At 47.4% G+C, this 21,733-nt stretch overlaps 12 protein-coding genes across 12 annotated transcripts; 6 read left to right on the forward strand and 6 right to left on the reverse strand.

The window, feature by feature from the left end:
- Positions 1–745: 745 nt before the first annotated feature.
- BO72DRAFT_228238 (signal recognition particle receptor subunit beta) lies at positions 746–2,252 on the reverse strand. The gene is made up of 3 exons (XM_040939834.1): positions 2,134–2,252; positions 1,777–2,019; positions 746–1,705 (listed from the first exon to the last, which is right to left on the reverse strand). The coding sequence occupies exons 2-3, from the start codon at positions 1,987–1,989 to the stop codon at positions 968–970; spliced, it is 951 nt and encodes a 316-aa protein (XP_040797751.1). The 5' UTR covers positions 1,990–2,019; positions 2,134–2,252; the 3' UTR covers positions 746–967.
- On the forward strand, positions 2,128–3,269 carry BO72DRAFT_228541 (uncharacterized protein). Its single transcript, XM_040939835.1, has 4 exons — positions 2,128–2,293; positions 2,441–2,916; positions 2,987–3,074; positions 3,181–3,269. Exons 2-4 carry the CDS (start codon positions 2,461–2,463, stop codon positions 3,186–3,188), a joined length of 552 nt encoding a protein of 183 aa, XP_040797752.1. The 5' UTR covers positions 2,128–2,293; positions 2,441–2,460; the 3' UTR covers positions 3,189–3,269.
- On the forward strand, positions 2,888–4,060 carry BO72DRAFT_451437 (uncharacterized protein). The gene is made up of 3 exons (XM_040945482.1): positions 2,888–2,916; positions 2,987–3,583; positions 3,670–4,060. Exons 2-3 carry the CDS (start codon positions 3,191–3,193, stop codon positions 3,733–3,735), a joined length of 459 nt encoding a protein of 152 aa, XP_040797753.1. The 5' UTR covers positions 2,888–2,916; positions 2,987–3,190; the 3' UTR covers positions 3,736–4,060.
- On the reverse strand, positions 3,741–5,931 carry BO72DRAFT_451438 (glutamate 5-kinase). Its single transcript, XM_040945483.1, has 5 exons — positions 5,687–5,931; positions 5,442–5,629; positions 5,267–5,377; positions 5,117–5,212; positions 3,741–5,057 (listed from the first exon to the last, which is right to left on the reverse strand). Exons 1-5 carry the CDS (start codon positions 5,721–5,723, stop codon positions 4,218–4,220), a joined length of 1,272 nt encoding a protein of 423 aa, XP_040797754.1. The 5' UTR covers positions 5,724–5,931; the 3' UTR covers positions 3,741–4,217.
- A 9-nt stretch (positions 5,932–5,940) lies between these two features.
- On the forward strand, positions 5,941–7,249 carry BO72DRAFT_451439 (mitochondrial inner membrane protease ATP23). The gene is made up of 3 exons (XM_040945484.1): positions 5,941–6,237; positions 6,328–6,587; positions 6,654–7,249. Exons 1-3 carry the CDS (start codon positions 6,009–6,011, stop codon positions 6,879–6,881), a joined length of 717 nt encoding a protein of 238 aa, XP_040797755.1. The 5' UTR covers positions 5,941–6,008; the 3' UTR covers positions 6,882–7,249.
- BO72DRAFT_530803 (aurora family serine/threonine-protein kinase) lies at positions 6,660–8,563 on the reverse strand. The gene is made up of 3 exons (XM_040950318.1): positions 8,306–8,563; positions 7,303–8,250; positions 6,660–7,253 (listed from the first exon to the last, which is right to left on the reverse strand). Exons 1-3 carry the CDS (start codon positions 8,399–8,401, stop codon positions 7,128–7,130), a joined length of 1,170 nt encoding a protein of 389 aa, XP_040797756.1. The 5' UTR covers positions 8,402–8,563; the 3' UTR covers positions 6,660–7,127.
- Positions 8,564–8,681: 118 nt separating this feature from the next.
- On the forward strand, positions 8,682–10,031 carry BO72DRAFT_480032 (TIP41 family protein). The gene is made up of 3 exons (XM_040947607.1): positions 8,682–9,084; positions 9,162–9,552; positions 9,606–10,031. Exons 1-3 carry the CDS (start codon positions 8,756–8,758, stop codon positions 9,720–9,722), a joined length of 837 nt encoding a protein of 278 aa, XP_040797757.1. The 5' UTR covers positions 8,682–8,755; the 3' UTR covers positions 9,723–10,031.
- A 1,005-nt stretch (positions 10,032–11,036) lies between these two features.
- On the forward strand, positions 11,037–11,953 carry BO72DRAFT_386448 (uncharacterized protein; the record flags this gene model as incomplete). Its single annotated transcript, XM_040941635.1, has 2 exons — positions 11,037–11,373; positions 11,439–11,953. 2 exons carry the CDS (start codon positions 11,037–11,039, stop codon positions 11,951–11,953), a joined length of 852 nt encoding a protein of 283 aa, XP_040797758.1.
- Positions 11,954–12,282: 329 nt separating this feature from the next.
- BO72DRAFT_461882 (bifunctional aminopeptidase/epoxide hydrolase) lies at positions 12,283–14,711 on the reverse strand (the record flags this gene model as incomplete). The annotated part of the gene is made up of 10 exons (XM_040946540.1): positions 12,283–12,409; positions 12,465–12,952; positions 13,014–13,242; positions 13,295–13,308; positions 13,389–13,514; positions 13,576–13,695; positions 13,747–13,864; positions 13,935–14,157; positions 14,243–14,327; positions 14,388–14,711. The coding sequence occupies 10 exons, from the start codon at positions 14,709–14,711 to the stop codon at positions 12,283–12,285; spliced, it is 1,854 nt and encodes a 617-aa protein (XP_040797759.1).
- A 600-nt stretch (positions 14,712–15,311) lies between these two features.
- On the forward strand, positions 15,312–16,764 carry BO72DRAFT_488778 (uncharacterized protein). Its single transcript, XM_040948055.1, has 3 exons — positions 15,312–15,705; positions 15,830–15,965; positions 16,030–16,764. The coding sequence occupies exons 1-3, from the start codon at positions 15,464–15,466 to the stop codon at positions 16,555–16,557; spliced, it is 906 nt and encodes a 301-aa protein (XP_040797760.1). The 5' UTR covers positions 15,312–15,463; the 3' UTR covers positions 16,558–16,764.
- Positions 16,765–16,821: 57 nt separating this feature from the next.
- BO72DRAFT_451442 (aminopeptidase P family protein) lies at positions 16,822–18,673 on the reverse strand (the record flags this gene model as incomplete). The annotated part of the gene is made up of 3 exons (XM_040945485.1): positions 16,822–17,262; positions 17,318–18,350; positions 18,414–18,673. 3 exons carry the CDS (start codon positions 18,671–18,673, stop codon positions 17,062–17,064), a joined length of 1,494 nt encoding a protein of 497 aa, XP_040797761.1. The 3' UTR covers positions 16,822–17,061.
- A 119-nt stretch (positions 18,674–18,792) lies between these two features.
- Positions 18,793–20,720, reverse strand: BO72DRAFT_530808 (uncharacterized protein). The gene has a single exon (XM_040950319.1). The coding sequence runs from the start codon at positions 20,371–20,373 to the stop codon at positions 18,910–18,912; it is 1,464 nt and encodes a 487-aa protein (XP_040797762.1). The 5' UTR covers positions 20,374–20,720; the 3' UTR covers positions 18,793–18,909.
- Between the last annotated feature and the right edge of the window lie 1,013 nt (positions 20,721–21,733).

Genomic DNA, 21,733 nt, shown 5'->3' on the forward strand with positions numbered 1-21,733 from the left:
GTTGGCATTATCGCCAGAGTCAGAACTACAATTAACCGCATCAGCGATTGCCAGTTGTTGCAATCTTCTTCTACGGGATGCAACTTGGTAGAGCTCTTAAAGAGCCTTACAATGCTGGCACTATGATGTGCACTCTTTGTTGCGATGGCATTTTAGATTGATAAACTGCCGGTTCAACTCACACAGAGAAATCTGGCCGCTCAGCACAATTTTTTAATGAGAAGACTGTTTCAGTGACGGCAAATCTTTTCTGGCAAGTTGACTATTAGTGAAATCTACCGCCATCTCAGTGGGATTGAATCGAATCTTGAAAGTAGTCGGATCGTACAGCTAGTACCTGTTTAAGATGTCAGAGGGTCCTCTGGCACCAATCGTTGCTGTAAAGCCCTCAAGTACTGCAGCTGGCACGCTACAGCTGGATACTCTTATTTGTGATCATGATAACACTGTCAATCTTGAATGTTTTCTGGCTAAGAAACCCAGGGTTTTGAACATCGTTCCAGGGCCAACAACGTTGAGATGATGTTTGAGTCAGGAAAAACTAACCGTCACCAGTCCTGATTGCAAGCTTGTTTCCGCAGATGATCCTTTGCTAATTAAGGTGTAGTCTAGCCACCATTAGCCAAGCAAAACCAGAATATGCCTAGATCCTTGTTGCCACTGAGGTGTTGTATCCCTTGTGTCGTGAAGTAGGCTTGTTTAAATCCACCATACTCTATGAGCCAATCATTAAGTCACACAATATATGAGGTGTGTTAAGGATGATGCTTGCTCCGAGTGAGTCTACAATCCCTTCACCAAAGCATACACATATGATCACTGAGGTAGTTCCTTCATTGCTCTGTTCTTCCCATCTCTTTGCCCAGTATATTGGCAAGTATGCCCATTGGCTCATGTGACTTCTGGGGTTGACGAGATCTCGCCGGCAATGATAGACCTCGCACTCCGTCAGCCGTGAGCGTATACCTTACAGGCATTGACCTATCCATTCCTCCCATTTGCGCACACCAGATCCAAGATTGCTCTCTTCATCGCCCATGACTGCTCCTCCGACAATGTCTACTACTATACCAACTTCGTCTTTCAAAGACTGGAACGAGAATCTATCATGGGGGTTGCTGCTGCCTAGAATATCGTCTTCGTCATCGGCAATGCCAGCGTCAACACTAGCATCCAGAAGATCTTTGCTGCGAGAGTTCCGGAGTTTACTAATCTCATCCTCCAATTTCTCCCGCACGGATCCAGGCGGTAGGGCGGTGAAGAGGTCTTGTTTGTTGGCAGCCACAAGCACAGGAACTTCAGATGCTGCTTTCTTTCCCCTATTCAAAGCACGTCTCTGAAGGATCAAGAGCACATCGTACAAGTAATTGGCTGTATCCCGTAGGGTTTCGGGGTTGGCAAGTACTGCAGTGTCCACCATGTACAAGACACCACGCAACTTCGACTTGGCATCCTTTGAGGCCGACATGGAGAGCAACTGCGAGATAGCTTGGGATTCGCGGAGTTTTCCATGACCAGGAGTGTCCATCAACCGATATTTGACCGGGTTCTTGGCAATATCCTTCAACGAAGTATCATTCACCGATCTGTAGCGATTTGATGCGGTCGGCACCGAGGCGGGAAGGCTGATGGTAGCTGCAGTAGATGTTTGGGACGTATGAGTGACTCGAATATCTGTACGAGCAGGAGACGACTTTGCTTCGAGCTGTTACTCATGAGGAGTGTGTCAGCTAGACGTGGGAGAGCGAGAGAAAGAGCCTTCAAGGGAAGTCAGACCAGAGTCAAGAGAGCGGTCTTCCCAGCTCCATTAGGGCCCAAGAGCAAGAAATTGCTAGACGGCGGAGATGCAACCGTTCGGTAAAAGAGAAGATGCAATAGGACGGGCAGTCCGAACGCGATGAAGACCGTAATAGCAATCGCGATAGGGCTGCCGTCGAGCAAGCTAGTAGCTATGCCTTCTAACGAAACCCAGTCCCCGTGCGAACGCATTTTGATTGGATGCGCCCGTGAGATAGAGGTCTTTCTAGGCCGTTGAGCAAGATGATTAGCGCCGTGACAAAGGAGGAGTGCAGTGGTTGAGAGCAGGAAGAGGAGGAGCAGGGCGGAGAGTACGAGTGAGCCATTGGAACATACGTAGCTAGATGGATAAGATTAACTCGACTGGAGTGGGCCTTTCACAACCGACGCTAAAACCGCCTTCAACCGAAAGGCTCAGTTTTCAACCACCGTTCCATAGTCTCTAATGTACCTACCCTGGCAGTAAGGTACGTAGCAAGATCAAGGCTGGATGGAGGTAAGCTTAGTGGTTTTCCTGGGGAAGGGAGTGACGACCAGGCAGGTACCTATCAGTATCTAAGGGGTATTATTATACCACCTTCATTGAAAAGTTCATCAGGAATGGGGTTAGTGTATGAAGTCTAATCATGCAGAGTATTAATAGGATGTTAATACCTGACGGCCATGATCCCGCTACGTGCACTGTTCCCTTTCGGGGCCGCGTCCCTTGCTGCCAGCCAGGTGCAAATGCTATGGAGGGGGCCAGCATGCCGTCGATTGCAGGGGCAACACAAGGCGTCAACTCATCAGTTTACTCTGTTAAATCTCTCTGTCTTGCAAGTAAATGCCACAAGTGAACTCGCAGGCTCTTCTTGTGTTTGTTTCCAAACTCTCTCTCTCTCTCTCTCTCTATCTTTTCACAATATGATGATCAGGCACCTAATATTGTTCCTTCTCGCTGCGTTGTTTCCACAAGCACTCGCGGATGTGGAGTTTATGATTCCACAACCCGGTGCCATCCTACGAATCGGGGACGTTCTTACGGCCCAGTGGAGGGAATCAAGCAGGCATCCCCTGATCTCTGACCTCCTATACTATGATCTCTATCTCTGCGCCGGCGGGCAGGTAGCGGGCACTTATGTGGGGCTCCTGTCCCTACATATAGTTTATGTTTCTATCGGAAGCCTACTGACCATTGCGGATGCTGCAGGAAGATGTAGCTCTGCTTTCGAGAGGTAACCTCTTTGCGAGGGGTAACTCACTATCCTTCACGCTCGACCGCAGCATAAGGGACAATGGTGCAAATACATAGTAAGGGGAATATGGCAGTGTGCATCTGCTGTGCCACACCATACCATCAAGTCATAATGAGCAGCCCATCGCTAACTCTGGCATCACTGACAGCTTTTTAAAAATGGTCTCTTGGGGCGCGGGTGCCTCCGTCATTAATGTTTCTGGACAGTTCACTATCACTAATATGACCAGTCCTGTCTCAACATCCGTCTTGCACAGCTTGCCTCCCACAATTAACAACTCTGCACTTTCGGATTGTGAAATGTCCAGACATCATGAACTACGAAAGAGACAAGTAGAAGAGGTTTTTACAGTCCCATATCAGTTGCAGACCGGGCCTACCAGATATGCGCCAATGGCCAAGAAGCCTGCAAGCACGATTCCAGCCAAAGTGCCGACTCCCCAGTTTCCAGCAAGCGCATATACCATCGCCACAACCTATCTTCCCCCAGCAACCGCTCAGGTCACCCTCTCCGCCTCTGTGACATACTCCGTGGCCAGTATTGAGAATACTGTATGTTTGAGTTGTTGCTTGCCCCGGCAGATGTCCTCTCAACTGTGATGTGACCTCGAAGATTGAGCTAACGGGATCCTGTACAGGCCTCTCCCGCACCACATTCGCACGACGCACAAATGAGGCGATTCTTAGAAAGATGGAAAGATTAGGTTTGGAGTCTCGTAACAACATTCAGCACCATCTCAATAAACGTTGATATCCCTATCATACTGCTCATGTCTCTCAACCGCTAGGCGGATCATTACTGAGCACGTCTCGTGCACTCTCCCGGGCTACCGGTTTTCAAAGCTCCTAAAATTGACCGGAGATTACCCATGTTATCATAATGATGGATGGTCGTTTGATCACTGTAATGGATTCAGAATCAAGAAAGACCTACTTGATCATGATATATATCCTTGCGAGATCCCATCATAAGCTACTGTCAATTAATGAAAACTAGGTAATCTTAGCCAGGAATGGTAGCACCATAATCTTCAGTCTAACTGAGCCTTTCGGCGCAGCTGTATTGCGACTTAGAATAGGAGAGGGGGAGGAAAGGCTAGAAGCCTGCCGAATAGGTCTTTCAAGTGTTCGAAAAATGTGATCAACAAACTCAGTATCAGCACCTAGCTTGAGACTCTGGTGGGATCTATCGACCTGAGCTGTCATCGGTTTGCAGAAAGGCGATATTCTCACGGAGCGCCACATATTCACTATCGGCATACCCAAGTAGCGTATGGATTTGTGTGCTCCTGTGGCCCTTAACGCGCTCAATCTCGATACTGCCATAATTGACCAAGGCACGTCCAACTTCCTTGGGCTCTTGTCCATGATGAAGGAAATCACCATCGAGAGAGTCGGGAGAAACTTTCCCAATCACGACTAACCTTACCACTTCTTGTTGAGAGAAGTGACCTTCCACCCCAATTACACCGGCAGGGAGCAGGCTGGCCTTTTTCTGAATAGCACTATATGCACCGTGGTCTATATAGACTGTACCCCTGGGCTTCATTCCGTGAAGAAGCCAAAATGATCGGGATTGTATTGGATTCTCTGATGGAATGAATCGCGTGTGTAGCGGAGGCGAAGCCCGAGAGCTGCTTGATACCTCAAAGCTCTCGACTGGTTCGGCCACTGCATCTGGTACAATAGGCCTTCGACTCTGCTGTTGGAGATAATTGACAATATCATGCACATTTCCGGGCTTCGAACTCTTGGTGATGATAGTCGTTACGCCAGCACTAGTTCCAAGCTTTGCAGCGATGATCTTGGTACCCATACCACCGGTACCTAGAGATGATCCAGCCGATGAAACATCTGCTTCTAAGGTTGAAATATCTGTGACAACTTCAATTGGGCGCGCGTCGGGATTTGTACGGGGATTAGCAGTGTAGAGACAATCAACATCTGTCATCAGGAAGAGGTAATCGGCCTTGACCATCGCTGCTGTGATCGCTGATAGTGTATCGTTGTCACCAAATTTGATTTCCTGGTAAACTCAGTATGACATTCCGCGACGCAATAGGTGGGGACAAAGGGTCAACCTACGGAAACAGCCAAAGTGTCGTTCTCATTGACAATCGGGATTACACCCATATCAAATAGCTGCGAGAAGGTATTTTGAGCATTGATGTATTGTGTTCTCTATTATCTTGTTAGGGATAATGAACATTCTCGTTAGTTCACAACGATGCTTACATCGGCAATATCGTTCCTAGTTAACAGGATTTGCGCTACTGGGAGACGCAGGTGCGCAAACAGACCATCCCAAAGACTCATCAGCCTACACTGGCCAACGGCAGCCAATGCCTAGAACAACATGGTCAGTACTTGCGAATCTAACGCCTGCACAAATCAATTCCGTATTGTATACCTGTATCCGAGGTAAGTGTTTAGGTCTCTCTTCCACATCCATTCTTCGCAACCCCACACCAACAGCGCCAGACGAAACAAGAACAACATTATGACCCTCTCTGTGAAGCTTGGCAACTGTTTCGACTATGAGCGTAAGGATGGACAATATAGGTTCATGGGTGTTCTCGTCTACTATGGAACTGGTTCCTGCGCAGCAAGTTCTTGTTAGTTTTTGCCTTCGGTCAATCATTGCATAATCCGCACCTAGCTTGATGACAATGGTCAGACGCTTAAGAGCCATTGTGATTTGAGACTCAAATTATTGAATGATCAGCTCCCAAACATGATTGTTGCACAGTGCTACTGTGGGGCATCGGAAGTTGGCTGTCAACTTGGGCTTTGATTGTTGCTGTGAGTCAGCTGCAATAACCCACCTACCAAGACACCCTTTTTCTGCCAGCTCCCACCGCCCATTTACTCCACGGAGCTTGCCGCGGAATCAATTGTCGAGAGCATACAAGGACAAGCGATTCTTGAATAGAAGGAGGATATCTAGGTTATATTCCTCCTCCAGTGCTTATACATGATGACGGACTCTCGGGCAAATGATACCTCATCAAAGAATGAAACCTCTAAAAACAGTGGCTTCATTCCTGGTGACGATACCTGGACGCAATGGCGCAATATCTTCGCTATCCTGACCGATAGAATGACCGATGAGGGCAAAGAACAATTCCGCATTGCGCGTGACACGCGGAATGAAGCTGGGGACTGCAAGCGCTGTGAGGATCAGCGAGACTATCTATTGCAATTCAGTGAGTCACATTCATATCTGCCTGTCAGCCTGCAATGAAGACACATGAGTTCAATGTTGTACACAGCCCGCTGATTGAATTCACTTAAAGGTCCGGTGATCCGATTCATGAGCGACAGCATCCGCCAGCTAGGTGGTAATCTTTCCAGTCATAATATCTACTGTCGCCGATGTACCAGTCGAAAGGCAGGGGGATTTGATCCTGACTACGGTATTCTGCTTTGCGCAAATGAAATGAAGGACCAGAGCCACTTAGAAGATACATTAGCACATGAGATGGTCCATGCCTATGATCACCTCAGGTTCAAAGTCGACTGGTCAAATAATCTTAGGCACGCTGCTTGTACAGAGGTAAAGAGCCATACCCTCAAGCCACCTGCGCCATCGGGTAGATAAAAAATGACTAATCGTGGGTAGATTCGAGCCAGCTCGCTGAGCGGGGAATGCAGATGGGCACGAGAGTTTTTCCGAAGGGGTCAGTGGAAACTGACACAGCAGCACCAAGAATGTGTACGACGAAGAGCGATCTTGTCGGTGCGGGCACGGCCGGGATGCAAAGATGAAGCCCACGCCGAGAAGGTGGTAAATGAAGTTTGGGACAGTTGCTTTAGAGATACTCGCCCCTTTGATGAGATTTATCGCTAGTTACGGACGTCCGCTCCCACCAAAACTCTTCCTCGAAGTGTTTGTCGTATGTTTAACTTGAAGTTCAAGTGCCAGTAAGATCGATCAAAGCTCCATCGCTAATCCAGGAAGACCAGCATCCATATTAACTGTAAACGCCAGTGTAATCAATTCCATGGTCGTGGACCATGGCAATGTGAAGGGAAAAGTACAGAAAGGTAAGAACTTCTGAACTCCGAAACGCCCTGAAATGCCCGGACAGTACAGTCATGCTTTGACATCCTTTGATGTACCAGAACTCCGCTTCGTTTCCTTAACACAATGCTTGAGAATCCATGGATGGCGTTGAATCTCATCCAGAGAAATTCGCCTCTCTGGGTCGAGTACAAGTAACTAAAAGGTTGTTAGAAGGGTTCGGCTAGGATATGGGACTTCTGCATACTCTCTTAATTAGATCTTTTGCTTCCGGACTCACGAAGGACGGTACGGTCATGTCGGCTCTGGCAATTCTTCGCTGCGTCATGACAGGTGTATCTTCAAAGGGCGCTTCCCCAACTAGGAACTCGTATGTCAAGACACCGAGACTCCACAGATCAACCTTCTCATTGTAGTAATTGTCCTGAGATCCGGGTTTAAGCATCTCAGGGGGCAGGTAATCCAGTGTCCCGCACATTGTCTGCCTCCGATTGTTAGGTGCATGAACACTCCACCCAAAGTCACTGATCTTGATTTCACCATGAATCCCAACAAGAATATTTTCTGGCTTGATGTCTCGGTGCATGACGTGCTTTTTGTGTAGGTATTTCAAAGCAGCAGCCATCTGAGCAATGTACTGCGCAGCCTTCCACTCAGGGAATCGATGTTCTTTTCGGAGATGCTTGTACAGTTCTCCTCGACCGGCAAACTCGAGAATAAGGAAAATCCGTTTGCTATCATGAAAGTGGCCATAAAGCCTCAAGACGTTCGGATGACGAAGGTTGCTTTGTATCTCAATCTCTCGTCGGACTTGCTTCTGCACTCCACCCTGCTGCAATTCGGATTTATGCAGTACCTTGAGTGCGCATACGAAGCCGGAGGCTCTCTCCTTGGCGAGATAAACTCGACCAAACTTCCCCTTCCCTAAAGGTTTGCCAATCTCAAACATGCCCAAGTGTAACATTTTGGGGGATGGTTGGTCGTAGAGTGGAGATAGGTGTCGTTGCTCCCCATTCTCGTCGAGATTACGGTGTGATAGCGTACTCTGAGAACTCTTAACCGGTGACAAATTGACGTTCATTGCATTCACTTTATTTTCATTGGTGTTCTGTAAAGCCAGCTTGAGTAAGTTGGATCGGCCCGAGCCATTATATTGTCCGGCACTCGTAGGGGGCATGGCTGTTGACAATGTGCTCTGTCAAGATCATTAGCAGCGTCCACCAAATATGAGGTGTAGGTAATATGACTACCTTGGACTTTTGATAGGCGCCGCCATTTTGCACGCTCTCATGTTCTTCTTTGACTGAAAGACGCTCGAGGCGCGCTTCAAGTGTCTTGGTAGCCATTTGCTTGTGAGTGTGAAGCAGGTATGACTTTCGCGATGGAGGGTTTAAAAAAGCTAGCAGCTCAGTGTCGACACAGACTTTGAATTGTTGGAAGTTCTGGCTCAAGCTCACAGTCTTGGAAACCAGATAAGACGAGAGTTGGTACCGAATCGTATTGAGAAACAAGTCGGAATTGAGTGAAACCATAGTCGCACGGATGTTTATCAGTTTCAAGGATATGCTCGGTCGCCCCAGCAACTCGTCGGTCCGCCTCTCCCTCCGACACCCGCGGGGTATGACCTGCTTCAGTCTGGGGGAGTGAATAGCTGCTCAGACGAATCATACACCACCAACTGGAGGCTTCTTTGATACAAGATGAACATTTCAAGTTGCAGGCCTTCCGGCGAGGCGGATTCAGTCTCAATATCGCCGCTTCGTCAGAGGCCGAAATCAATAGCAATCCAAGGCTTCACGGTCACTACTCAAACACTCCCGATATTAAAAGCAGAGCCCATAGAGAAGATGACAAAGGATTTAGGGATCGCCCCCCCAGAAATGATTTTTGGCGACAACTATGTTGAAATTGCGCATGAGGGGACTCCATGGAAAATTGCATTCAATGCATTTGACGCCTTGGATCTAGTTGATAAATCTGGCGAATCCATGCTACAAGTCGCCTACTCGAAGCAATGGCAAAAAAGCAGGTAATCGAATGAATTCATTTCCTACCAAGCGATCTTGCACAAAGTTTTTAGCAATCGCTGAGGCTAACTTCTTCTAGAGAAAAGACTCATGAGGGTATCAAAGAGATTGTCAAGCCCTTCGACTGGTCTTACAGCACGGACTACGCGGGAACTCTCGGCCCTGGTAGTCGGCCGTTTGAGGCAACGACCAAACGTATACCAACTGATCTACTCAAGCGGCCAGATCCGATTCTGTTCTACGATGATGTGGTTCTTTATGAGGACGAACTAGCTGACAACGGTATCTCCATGTTCTCATGTAAAATACGTGTTATGCCGGCTAGACTCCTGTTGCTCGCCCGCTTCTTCTTGAGACTCGACAATGTTCTGTTCCGACTCAAGGATACAAGGATCTATGTTGAGTTTGGTACTGGGGAGGTAATTCGAGAATATCAGTCCAAAGAATGTGATTATGAAACGGTGAGACAGGTAGGTTGCTACGTCGCTTTGCATGCTGTAATATGGTTAATGAGTATTTCAAGGCTCTGGCCTTAACGAGGGACGATGTCCCAGCCGCTATGAGGGACCCCAACAGACTTTCAGGATTCCTCCGCCTTGTTGATACACGTCTAGAAAGGGCTGTCCTTGTGGCCAACTGACAGGCCTGGGTTCGGATCCAATTCAATCCCTCCGCACCCTCTTCTCCTTCTCTTTATACTCGAGGGAATGACACATGTTCTCAAACCTCCATAAATGTTCTATAAATGAGACCAGGTTGGGCTATACAATCTGTACATAATGGATTCTTCAAATTGTTGGCCTGTGGCTCCCCCCATCTCACCTACAGCTGCATCTGGTTAATTGGCACATACGTGTGCCATTACTTATCGGGCATAGTTCTGGAGCGCGGTGTAACACTGTCAGGTCCCGTTATAACGAAATAATAGTGGCGTGTGTATAAATCTGTTATGTATACAGGGATTTCCGCTACATCAATTTGTTGTATCCCTTCCATGTGTAGGCAATGAGGTTTTGTATAGTTTACAATCTTACCGCCTGCTCTCTTCAGCTGATCTGCCGCCCTCTGCATAGACTTCTTTAATTGATTGAGATACTACAGAAGCTAATAGTCCCTCTGCTTACTATTTATAGGTAAATAATAATAATGTAACTTTCTATTTTTTACAATATCTGCTGACTGATTAATAGCTGTCTATTTTCTATATTTGTTTTTCAATTTAAATCTTTTATTCAGACTATTTTTATTCTTTTAACATAATCCTATATATAGAAAAGGTTTTTTTTTGGTCCGAATTTTGTGATACAAAAATATAGCGAATTTTATATAGTAAAGTCTATTGGACTGTTGTAGGAATGCGCTATATCCCAAGAATTTGCCTCTTAATTCGTTATAGCGGGACTTGACAGGTACTATGAGCGATCCACAAGGACTCCACAGATAAAGTTATAATTCAGCGGAGAGCGGAGTGAGCCAAAATTTCCGTTCACTTATTTTCTGGCGGTAAATGGTGTACTCGTGGCGTTCGAATTGCTGTACGGAGTACGTACTCGAACATGGGAGGCTGCATCGACTTGACCCACCCTAATGCTCTGTGAATTTAAACTGCTATCTTATTAGTTCGTGATTACTAAAAAGCAAGGACAGTGCAAATAATGCAAACACAGATGCCAAGCTATGATGACAACGAGCTCTATCTCAAGCAAACTTCGAACTTTTTACGCATGATACAGGCTTAGCCTCTTGGATACCAGTAGCATGCAGACCCTCAAAATGCCGTTCAGTGCAATAAGATCTATACAGACACAGGATCTGTGTCTAGCGCAGTATTCAAAATTCAAGGTATGTTTTACAATACCCCTGAACCGCTCTGATCATAGCCAATTAAACCGAATCTTGTAAGGCTCTTTCTCCCAACAGACTATCTAGACCATGTCTAGCCTCTTATCGATCTATGTGCAGCGCTAGCAGTGTTACGCAAAAAGTGACTCACAATTCCTCGGTCCTGAAGAAGCGCTACGCTAGCCAACGGCTTGAGCAGACCGCATACCCAGTGTCTGGATTTCACTCACAAAGTGCTCTAGCTTCATCACAGCTAGCGCGGGCAATTGCTTCACGCTCTGGCACACCTGCAGAGACATACGTTGCGTATGGACTGACTCAGAAGCTCTTCGAGGCCTGTTCTACCCAAGCAGAATACACTATACCGCAGTTAAATAAAAAAGGAGGACAGGTTCCCAAGACTGATGCCGGAGAGGATCTTGGGGTTGGCGAAGGATGGTGGTATAAAGGTCAGTTTACTTTCACATTCGGTGGAATCAATCTCATCTCATATTGACGGATGAATTCTCGCCAGAATTGGGGCTCTTGCCCACATTTTCCACATGGTCACAAGTCACTTTCCTGCACATGTACCTATTGACTGCCCGACTACGTGCTCTCCCATCACATGAAAGCCTTCAAACTTATTCACAACACTTGATCGACCACTTCTCGCACAATGCCGAGCATCGCATGGATGTACTTCATGGGTTGACCAGTCGTGCTATCAGGAATAGATTTCTCAAGGACCTATTCATCCAGTGGCGTGGTGCATTGGCAGCTTACGATGAAGGCATAATCAAGGGGGATGCTGTACTCGGCGCTGCTATCTGGAGGAACTTGTGGAAGGCCGGTCACACCGCTCCTAACGGCGATGAAATGGATTGGACCAAGGTTGCCCTTGTTGTCGCATATATGCGACGGGTGCTGCATGATCTCTCTCTCGTGAATGAGCCAGATCTGGCACTTCAGTTAGGACGTGAAAAGGGAGGCCGGCCTGGTATATTCTCGTTCTCTCAGGCAGATAAGAAGCTGGTTTACGGGAAATGACTGGTTTGTTAGCCGTGCATTCCAGGTTCCAACCCCCTATTTCTGGCAGGCTGTAGATGTATTCTAATCAATTATTCTTCGTCATCACTGGGTTGGTCTGGTCACTTGAATTATTGGCCATGTCCCGCTCTGTCCGACGATTTCAGCGAACAATTCTTGGTCTAACAAACATACGGTCCAGAGGTCCTCTAAATGTAAAATCAAAGTTGCACTAAATGTGCGCTTAGTATGAAGTAATGGTTTCGTCGATGTTATCCGGCCCCCTGGGTCGCAATAAGTGATCAAAGCATAATGACAGGATGACAGGATGACAGGATGACGATTTTAAATCAGGCATCTTTCTTGCCAAACAAGTCCTTCTCGACCATGGCGCGGCATATAGGATGATAGAAGGCCTTATTCTGCTCGAAAGTGTCAACAGCGACTGGGCGATTGACCTTCTGCAAGCTTCTATACCTGTAAATTAAATCAGCGCCCGAATCCTTTACTTGCGAATGGGTAGTCTGCGTACAAAGGCCTCACGAATTTCATCCTACCAATCCTACCAAGCAGTTTCGTGGTTGGTCCAATAACACTGCTGTCACCAGCTTTCAAGCCAACTTGGAAATAGAGATTGGCGACTTCTATGTTTTCGCTCGTTGCAAGTCCATAAACATCGCCCATAAGCCTCGACAACTCCGGTGTCAGTGGTCTCTCGAAAAGAAGCACCTGCTCCAGGAAGACAACCATCTGGTTGGCTGTGAGGCCATCAATATCGCTAGGGCGTGGTTTGAAAGAGGAGCCAGGAAGGACCTTCCACTTGTTTGAAAGGCTGTAAACAACGTCAACAAGCGAAGTATCAAAATCCGGCTTAGGAGGCAAGCCCGGCGCGTAGAACCATCTGTCCCAATCAAGCTCGTTCAAGAGCTTAGAAGCTTCCGCGTCAGACTCGAAGAATTCTAGTATGGTCGATTTGAATTGATAGGAATCCAAGGATTTCTCCTTGAATATTGTGAAGTACTGTATCGAGAGGAATCAGAACATGTGCATAATATCTTTGCTGGGGCGACAGGCAAAATACATGAGGGATGAACTGGTCAAATTTATGCTTTCCAATCAGATTCTCCAAATAGAAAAGAAAGTTGAATCCCTTCTCATATGGAATACTAGAGAATGCATCATCGGGGTCTTTGCCTTTCAAATCCGTGACTAGTTTTGTGAATTCATGGTCATGTCCGAAATGCTCGACAGAATCTGTGAGGGCTTTCCAGCCTATGATAGCGGAGAAGTGTCGATACGACTCGCCATGACTTTAAAATAGTTAGCACCGGTGTGAAAAGTACACAAGGCTCTAGCACTTACACCACAGCGAGGATCTATATCAATATTTGAAAAGGCAGGTTATACACTTTGTCGACAAATGGTAGATAAAATAAGTGGAAACGATTCGACTTACCCGCCTTTCCAAGTAGGTGGTCCAACCCTCGTTGAGCCAGAAATGCTCCCATGAAGCATTAGTCACAAGGTTACCACTCCAGCTGTGCGCAAGTTCATGGGCAATGACATCGATGTTCTCCCTGTCCTGGTCAAGATTAGCACCCATGGGCAATTAATCGGATTGGAATCCATCGACAACGATGTACCTTGGAAATAATACTGGGTGTGGCGAAAGTGAACACCGGGTTCTCCATTCCTCCATAGGGGAAGCTGGGTGGGAGGATCAAGACATTGTACTTCCCCCAAGCGTATGGGTAGACAATTCCCTATGCCAGTGTTATAAAGCAATAGCACCTGAATTCTGACTGCTTACACACCTCGATTGCTTCGATGAACTTCTCCGTATCGGCCTCAAGCTCCCATTGGCATTCGCCGAGCTTGTCGGGGCTGCTAGCAACAATACTTCGGGGTCCAATTCCTGCCTCGGAAATATCACTGCAGATGGTCAATTTAGTGATCCACTTAACAAAGCTAGTTCACACTGAGGTCTATCAGGCACGCTTACCCACTGGCCAGAGCGAAAAGATAGCTCGGAATGGGCACTCGCTGATGAAAGCGATACAGTGACCTGTCGTTCGGTAGTGGCGTCCCCAATGAGTCACGGACTGGCAGCCCACTCGCAATCACGGGCAATGGTGACGAGATGTTGAAATCAATGGTTGACTTGACGTCAGGTGTATCTTGACATGGAAAAATAGACCGGGCATGAATCGCCTGGCATTGAGAGACTGTCGGAAGGACAAGCATGCGTGGTCAGTAGACGAAATGACACTCAGGGTTTCTCGTTATTAGGACGGGAAGAAAGCAACCCACACATATACGGATGCCTTTTATTAGAGGTTTGCGCCGGTGTCAGCCACTGAAGGGCAGTGCATTTCTCAGTGGTTTGAAGAGCAATCTACGCACAAGTTCTGTATGTTAGGCTGAGGCTGGGGTTACTCTCCGGTGAGGCACATACCTCGATGTCAATCGTCTCATTCTTCTTCACACTCCGGTCGAGTTTGATCTTCAACGCCCTGCCGTATGGGTCGGAGGGCGGAAGAAGCTCCCAAGCCAAAGGCCTGCCATCCAGGGTGATGCTACCGATGTTCACATGGTTTGAGTCCAAGACGATCTCTTGCGACTCACCATCGGTGGCTGACTGGAACGTCTGAGTGACGCTGCCCACAAGCTTTTTTTCATGAAACAAAATATCAAAATTGGCAGTAATGTGGTTGCACCGCCAATTGTGGTAATTGCTGAGGGTATTGGGATCCCTCGGGACATTGACGATAGTCGCCATGCTACGACGTGTGGAAGCTCGAGAGATTTGGACACTCCAGGATATGCGAATGAGGGGTCTGAAATTGAGAGTAGATGGAGACGTGCGAATTGTTCCCCGCGAAAAGCTTGTTCGCCAGAGTAGGGCCAGAGAAACGCCGTGCATAACAAGAATAAATGAACGGCACTAAGGAAAATATGCCTGCGTCCCTTGCCCCTCCAAGTAGTATTGCTGTGGCAGTGACGGCAAGCGACTGGTTGGTAACTACTAGTACTGGGTCGATGGAGGTAGTAGATACCAAAAATACCCTAACATGGACTGCGCCGCAAATAAGCGGCTTAAGATGTACTGTACTCGAGAAAGGCAGCAATTCGGCCTTGACGTGGTAGGTTACCAAGTGGACATCGGCAAGAGCCGGTTGTGGCCGGAAACACTATAAGGTCTATCTATGAGGTCTGTTCTGTCAGTTGGATTTTACTAGCCGATCATTGAGTATTGTACTGTAAGGATGTATTGTATGCTGAAACTTCTGCCTCGGGAACTGCACTTGCCCCATAACTTATCGTCCGTTTCCGGTTAAACTGACACGTCCAGGATATTACAGCAGCTAACCACTAACGCGTTGCAGACCTGTGCTGGTCTAGGAATTCCTCTCCTGCATCCATAATTGGGTTCTTTGACACCTTTACCACTTAATTCAAGAACTTCTTGATCCTCGCGCAGCTCCCTATCACTTCAATTACTGCTTTGGTCGCGTAGATCCATCTTGGATAATGGATACTCCTCAGGTGCAAGTTGGAGTGCCAGAGGAAACTCATACTCCTCGAAACACCCAGTCTCAAAATGTTGAGAGCACGGCAACCCCAGATCCTGAAATTAAGACAGCTTCCAAGGCGGTCAATAAATCGCAAACAGGCATAACACCAGATATTGAGATGCACGATGCACGCCCAGCTCCTGAGCTCGAACAAAAACCACTAGAACCCAGAAGAAACCCCGGCCTCCAATTTCTTGAGTAAGAACCCGTCTTTCTTCGTCTTTTGCTTTCTTTTACCTCGGCCTTCGGGTTGTCACTCGATGGCGCAACTGCTCGTGTTCGCAACTGCTAAAAGGCCTTAAGTGCTTACAAAATTATTCAGTTTCTTAACGTCACCTATTGTGGAACTCGTTCTTGGGACCGGACAGTCCAGGACCATCTTGACAGCTCACCAAAGTCTACTTTTGGAGTCTCCGCTTCTCGCGGAGAAGGTCGCGGCCTTCGGTGAATCTGGTCCTGTAAGCACATATCCCTTACCCTGGTTACTCTCTGGCAGTAACACTCACCGCTGACATCTCCAAGCGGCGCATCGAGCTTCCTGCGGAAAGTGTGGAGGCTTTCGGGTATTTTCTACAGTTTCAGTACACGCGTGACTATTGTACCTCTCACACTGAAACTCACACCGAGCAAGAGACGGTAGTCGGGGAGATTGACAACAGCGGAGAACAGTTACTGAAACACGCACGGGTGTATACCTTGGCGGAAACATTAGGCATCCCTTCACTGAAAGCTCTCGCACATTCAAAGATCCATCGTATAAACAGCACATCCCAAGGAGAAATTGCGTATGCGCGTTATGTATACACAAACACACCTGCTGATGATGTCACTATTCGCAAACCTGTGGCCACCTTTTGGGCCTTGCGAAGCCATGTTTTACGTCACGAGGCTGAGGAGGAATTCAAGAATTTATGCATTGATGTGCCTCAATTCTGCTATGACGTGCTCAGCCTTGTGTTAGACCACAAGGAGAAACGTGCACATGATAGGGCAGAGGCAGAGTCTGGGGTGAAAGGAAGCGGAAGAAAGCGGCTGCGCAGTGGTCTATGATTCCCCATAAGCTGGAGAAGAAGAGCGCATATGTATGAATCAACCGGGATGCTCTATGAACAAACTAGCCACTTGGTGTTGCGATGTGCCTCGGTTCGACAAGTCATAGGCTGCCGGGCTTCTCTCATTTTCAGTTCTTATATTCCAGTAACATTCCTCCAACTTCTGTCGAGAGCGCTTATCCTATATTCAAGGAGCCAATCTGCTAGTTTATTTATAATATTTTAAAACTAACTATTTTATTTATATATTTAATAAAAAAATATTCTGTTTGTTTATACTCCGAAATATTAGAAATTATTCAAAGAGCCAATATTCATACACGTATTGTTCAATGATGTGATTGCAGTGACTTTCTCATGTATAGACACATCTGTACCCATTCAACTGACATGAATACCTGGGCTGGCCATGTTCCAACCAAGGCCCGGCGATTGAAAGGGTAGGCAGGATAGGACAGCCTGAAGGTGGAATCTTTGACAAAGGTACAGAGTGAGCAACGGTCTATGAAGACAATCTTTCCACCTCTTCGACGGTCTTTGGTGCTGTAGTCAGGTTCTCGAATCCATCTTTCAGGATATGGATGTTATCCTCAATGCGCACACCACCTACACTCCAATATTTCTCCAAGACATCAGTGTTAATATATTTGCTTGTCGTGGTGGACTCGAGGAAAGGTTCGATTATGAAGCGGCAAAAATAGATCTAGACGAGTTAGAAACACAATTTGAGCGGTACCAACGTGTGATCTTATACTTACGCCTGGCTCTACCGTGATAACCGAACCAGCAGGCAAGCGACCCCTTACACGAAGATACTTGAACATCGTGTCTTCATCTTCATAATTCGGGTTGCCTCCAGTATCATGGGTGTCCATACCCAGATAGTGTCCCAATCCATGGGGGAAAAATGCCACGCTGATCCTCTTTTCCATCAGTTCGTCTTCGTGGCCACGAAGAATTCCCAGTTTCTTCAGTCCCTGAATAGCAATGCGGTGGGCATGGATGTGTACGTCCTCCCACTGAACGTCTTCTTTCAGCATCTCAATGCATTCTGTCTGCATCTGCAAGACCAATTCATATATTTGGCGGGTTTCTAGCGGGAATTTGCCACCCAAAGGAAAGACTCGTGTGATATCAGCACAATATGTGCTATACTCCCCTCCCGCATCTATCAAAACGCTTCCTTTTCTCTGGTTGGTGACAGGATCGGTCAAGTTAGTGTCATTCTTGCCGTAATGAAGGGTGGCACCATTCTCGCCGCATGCAACGATTGGATGGTATGCTTGTTCGCGTGCACCGTGGGCGATGCATGTCGCTATGAAAGCACCCTCGATCTCGCGCTCATTTGTTGCAGTCTTGGAGGCTTTTATGGCCGCAATATGTGCCTTCGCGGAGATGTCGTTTGCCTTCCTCAGAAGCGCGACCTCATATTCATCCTTGACGACACGAGATGTCCCAATGATACCTTTGAGTAAAGAGGTGTTGACCTCAGAAAACCCATGGAACTCGGTGCCCTCAGAAATTTGGTCCTCAATCGCAAAAGCAATTACTTTTCCGGGATTGTTCGAAACAATCGAAGATAGGGTAGCGTTCACTGCAGGCGTCGGCAGAACAAAGTCAACATCATAACGCCTTTGCGCTTCTACTGCAGACATTGGCAGGCCAGACCAGATCACATCCTGTGGATCAACTGGGGGGATGAAAAGGGTAAGTTCATCAAGCTCGATGTTGTAGATAAGACAGGAATCTGGCAGTAGACATCCAGATAGATAGAAGAACGGTCGGCGTTGTCTAGTATGAAACGGTTGTTAGCCTTGAAAAGTACAGAAGCTGGATTCCAGTGCTTCCCAGTACCTAAATGGCATGGCCTCGTCATTGTCCTCAATGAGTCGAGTTTTCTGTGCTTCGAGGTAGATAATTCCATGGCGGCCATTTCCATAAGATTGAAGACCTTGGGCCACCCGGCGTGCATGAGCTTTTGCAGGGTATTTACCTGCCAGGATTGATTCCAGGGAAGTCATGTTGGCTCTAATTGTGGTAGTGGTTCCCATCAGGTTGAGATTTGTAGGAGGGCTGTGAGTCAGAAAAAGGCCCAACCGAAGGGCGGGGACCATTTTGCGGGGTTCGTCTAAGGCATTGAATCGCCGCCGTCTTTGGATCTACGCAGCCACAACGAGATTGCCTGGATTTCTACATCAAATGTGACGAGTTGTCGGGAGCTTTTGGAAATTTTGATTGCCCGATGTATTAGCAGAGCGCCTTTCGCTCTAACTATCCACGTCTTCAAGGGTTCTTCTCGGGGGTTAGGAATATGATCAGGATGATGGTTGTAAGAGAAACATGTAAATCCTTATCTGAAAGCATCGCTCCCTTGACTAGCGGCAATAGTTACATCTTCATATTCCAACTCCCATTTATCGATGTCCGCAAACTTCTGTGCCTGCACTCTCAACTCCTCGCTGAGATACCTAGCTTTGAGCGGTTCGGATCCCGATGGCCTACTTGAGTGATCGGCTTGTGAACCGGGCAGTGACGATAGAGGCGAGGACAAAGGTGACGAAGAAGGTGACGAGAAAGGTGACAAAGGACCCTCCTGAAATGCATGGGTAGTTGCACAGGGTAGCCGGTCAGCCCCCAGTCTTGTCTTCTTGTTGTTTTGAGTTTGACCACGATTCCTCTTTCTTGACTCAGCCATGACATTTGTTGGTTGCTCTTTTTGTGGGTTATCATAGGACTGTGGAGGACCCGGCTTGCCAATGTGTCTTAGAGGTGCCCGGGTGGCCTTCCCTGGTGGGAAGTCACTCTCATGATGCTCCATTTCGGAACAGCTATCATCACTCAGCCTGCTCTGTGTCTCTAGATTGGGACCCCAGCATTGGCGCCGGATTTTGATTCTCCGAGGTAGCAGTTCATTTTGGAGAGCCACCGTGGGTAAACTCGTGCCCACCTTGCTTCGCTCAGCTGGAATTCCCAGCGCGATTCTGGAAAGAGCTAGAGGCTGTTCGGCATAGATCAGCGAAGGTGCAATTGGGGGGCTCATGGAGGGACTGCTGCTCATAGGTGGCGCCATTGTGGCGCTCGTGGCCTCAGGAGACATGAGAGGCTGGGATAAGCGTATTGGGGTCTCATCTTCCTGCCCCATTATCATTGTAGGAGGCGAATGCCGCACTTGTTGCGGACGTGGTGCAGAACAAGTATCCCCAGACGAAGGTGTACGCTTGCGCTGTTTGCTGCTGGAAGGCGACGGTAGGCCTGGTGACGATGATGCGGCGTGCCCCGCGATGAGTGATTTCCCCCTCGATATATCCAAGGGTGTGGACTCGTCCTCAGGACTTAGTCCTCCAAGAAAGTCCTCATCGTCCAGATCTGAAGAATCGTCATTCGCTTGCATCATATGGAGAATGCTAGGTTGCCGTGGTCGTCTTCTGAAATTGCTCAATATCGAACTCTCGTAAGCAGGTGTGCCTGGAATCCTCGAATTCCCATCACCTTTCCGACCGACGATGGACAGAGTAGATGAGTATCCACGAGCCCTTGTGACCGGACGACTGCTACCCGCTCCACGCTCTTCCAGGGGTGATGATTCAATCGCATAATCATGGGATTTGACTACAGGCGTCTGGTCTTTTTGATGCAGCGCGAGATCAGATGCTGGGAGCTGTGTGACCCGCAAGACAGCCGGCGATTCACAGTTTGAGTCGTTTGGATTATGCTTCGTCAACCCGGAATTGTCCGTGACACGTTGAAGATCTCTGTTCCCAGTCTTCGAAATTCCAAGTGTCGGTCGATTACGCTTCGTAGGGGGTCGCGGCATGTTTTTGTCGAACGGTAGACTTTTCAGAAAGCCGTTTATACGGGCTGAGCCTTCGTAATCACTTGTCGATTCAATCAAAATCTAGGACCTATACCGGTGACGACGGTAGGTTGGTGCACAGCGAAGGATTAAAATGCGGCTTGAATCCCTGCCTGATAGATAAGAACGCGACGTGCTGAGAACGCGTACGCGTGCAACAGATCTCAAGGAATCAGGCTTTTGAAGACACAGGACCAAAGCTGATGAAATCAAACTTTCTGTTTCTCTTCAGGAAGAGCACTTAGATGTGCTTCTAATAGAAATAGATACACCGTGCCATAATATGTTTATGCTTTGATGTAGCTGCATTATAGCTGCATTTATTATCCTTTAACTACTGCCTAGGCGGTAGTTACTACCTTCTGTAGGCGGTCAAGCACTCGGGCGTAGGTAGATTACCAGTACTTTACAACAGAGAAATTGCTACGCTATGGTAGGCGGCAAGGCTTCTTTACCTTGTCTGCTACTATCTTGCTATAGGCAAAGTAGTAGTAGTTATACCTGATCTTACATTTCTTAGGATTTTTACACCTAAATAATTAGATTCAACAACTTAACTCCGGAAACCTGTAGTTAATGCAAAGAGAATAGTAAGCATATCCTAAAAAAATTCCCTGATAATCATATCTTCAGCCTTTGGAAACCCCTCATAGCCCCCTAATCCTAATATGAAACCGGGTTACATGTGCAATGTATAGTTTGATACCTATATTTGAAATCCCTGGAGTAAGTGTAGTATTACTTCTATTTACTACAAGCAGTAGCAGGGGAGCTTTTCAAGGTTGGCTTCCTGCACAGTCTGGTATCGCAATGGGGCGGGCACAGCAGCCTATGTGAAAAACAATCAAATCATAAACTATATAAGGAAAAGACATAGGAACCATATTACAAGTGGAAAAACTTCGGAGGATCGATGTGTTAGATTCTCTTTTCAGTTGGTTAAAAGGAGAACTGACATGGTAGGCAGCTTGGAATGGTATGAGAAGCAGGGCGAGCCCAAGCCATTGTTGATAGGACAAGATAGGAGCGCAGGCCATTGCAGAAGCAAACGGAAGGGCCCCTACAGGTGTCCCATACTATGTAGGTTATGCGTAGTAGATTTCATAGTGCCTCGTGGGCAGTGTACATACTCGGGCTCCGACCAAAAATAATCATAAGACTTGGGACGCAGAACTGACCTGAGGTGTACATAGTAAGTTCAAGATATCCCGTTGAAAAGAATTGGTGATGTGCAGTGAGCGTCTGCATATATGGTGATCTAAGCTCAGATGAGAAAGAGATTGACGGTCTCCCGAGAGAAGTCGACACTAGATCCGGACTT

The sequence above is a fragment of the Aspergillus fijiensis genome, assembly GCF_003184825.1.
Source record: "Aspergillus fijiensis CBS 313.89 unplaced genomic scaffold BO72scaffold_56, whole genome shotgun sequence".
Classification (NCBI taxonomy): Eukaryota; Fungi; Ascomycota; class Eurotiomycetes; order Eurotiales; family Aspergillaceae; genus Aspergillus; species Aspergillus fijiensis.

Excerpts from the sequence above, each read along its gene's own strand:
- BO72DRAFT_228238 (XM_040939834.1), bottom strand. The coding sequence starts at position 1,989 with ATGCGTTCGCACGGGGACTGGGTTTCGTTAGAAGGCATAGCTACTAGC. Across the intron at positions 1,706-1,776 it reads AGACCGCTCTCTTGACTCTG|CTCGAAGCAAAGTCGTCTCC; the intron begins GTCTGACTTCCC and ends CATGAGTAACAG.
- BO72DRAFT_228541 (XM_040939835.1), top strand. The coding sequence starts at position 2,461 with ATGATCCCGCTACGTGCACTGTTCCCTTTCGGGGCCGCGTCCCTTGCT. Across the intron at positions 2,917-2,986 it reads GGCAGGTAGCGGGCACTTAT|GAAGATGTAGCTCTGCTTTC; the intron begins GTGGGGCTCCTG and ends CGGATGCTGCAG.
- BO72DRAFT_451437 (XM_040945482.1), top strand. The coding sequence starts at position 3,191 with ATGGTCTCTTGGGGCGCGGGTGCCTCCGTCATTAATGTTTCTGGACAG. Across the intron at positions 3,584-3,669 it reads TGGCCAGTATTGAGAATACT|GCCTCTCCCGCACCACATTC; the intron begins GTATGTTTGAGT and ends GATCCTGTACAG.
- BO72DRAFT_451438 (XM_040945483.1), bottom strand. The coding sequence starts at position 5,723 with ATGGCTCTTAAGCGTCTGACCATTGTCATCAAGCTAG. Across the intron at positions 5,630-5,686 it reads GACCATTGTCATCAAGCTAG|GAACCAGTTCCATAGTAGAC; the intron begins GTGCGGATTATG and ends CTTGCTGCGCAG. Across the intron at positions 5,378-5,441 it reads AACACTTACCTCGGATACAG|GCATTGGCTGCCGTTGGCCA; the intron begins GTATACAATACG and ends ATGTTGTTCTAG.
- BO72DRAFT_451439 (XM_040945484.1), top strand. The coding sequence starts at position 6,009 with ATGACGGACTCTCGGGCAAATGATACCTCATCAAAGAATGAAACCTCT. Across the intron at positions 6,238-6,327 it reads AGACTATCTATTGCAATTCA|GTCCGGTGATCCGATTCATG; the intron begins GTGAGTCACATT and ends ATTCACTTAAAG. Across the intron at positions 6,588-6,653 it reads GGCACGCTGCTTGTACAGAG|ATTCGAGCCAGCTCGCTGAG; the intron begins GTAAAGAGCCAT and ends AATCGTGGGTAG.
- BO72DRAFT_530803 (XM_040950318.1), bottom strand. The coding sequence starts at position 8,401 with ATGGCTACCAAGACACTTGAAGCGCGCCTCGAGCGTCTTTCAGTCAAA. Across the intron at positions 8,251-8,305 it reads GCGCCTATCAAAAGTCCAAG|AGCACATTGTCAACAGCCAT; the intron begins GTAGTCATATTA and ends TGATCTTGACAG. Across the intron at positions 7,254-7,302 it reads CAAAAGATCTAATTAAGAGA|TTACTTGTACTCGACCCAGA; the intron begins GTATGCAGAAGT and ends ACAACCTTTTAG.
- BO72DRAFT_480032 (XM_040947607.1), top strand. The coding sequence starts at position 8,756 with ATGAACATTTCAAGTTGCAGGCCTTCCGGCGAGGCGGATTCAGTCTCA. Across the intron at positions 9,085-9,161 it reads AAGCAATGGCAAAAAAGCAG|AGAAAAGACTCATGAGGGTA; the intron begins GTAATCGAATGA and ends AACTTCTTCTAG. Across the intron at positions 9,553-9,605 it reads ATTATGAAACGGTGAGACAG|GCTCTGGCCTTAACGAGGGA; the intron begins GTAGGTTGCTAC and ends GAGTATTTCAAG.
- BO72DRAFT_488778 (XM_040948055.1), top strand. The coding sequence starts at position 15,464 with ATGGATACTCCTCAGGTGCAAGTTGGAGTGCCAGAGGAAACTCATACT. Across the intron at positions 15,706-15,829 it reads CCCGGCCTCCAATTTCTTGA|TTTCTTAACGTCACCTATTG; the intron begins GTAAGAACCCGT and ends AAAATTATTCAG. Across the intron at positions 15,966-16,029 it reads CCTTCGGTGAATCTGGTCCT|CGGCGCATCGAGCTTCCTGC; the intron begins GTAAGCACATAT and ends GACATCTCCAAG.
- BO72DRAFT_530808 (XM_040950319.1), bottom strand. The coding sequence starts at position 20,373 with ATGCCGCGACCCCCTACGAAGCGTAATCGACCGACACTTGGAATTTCG.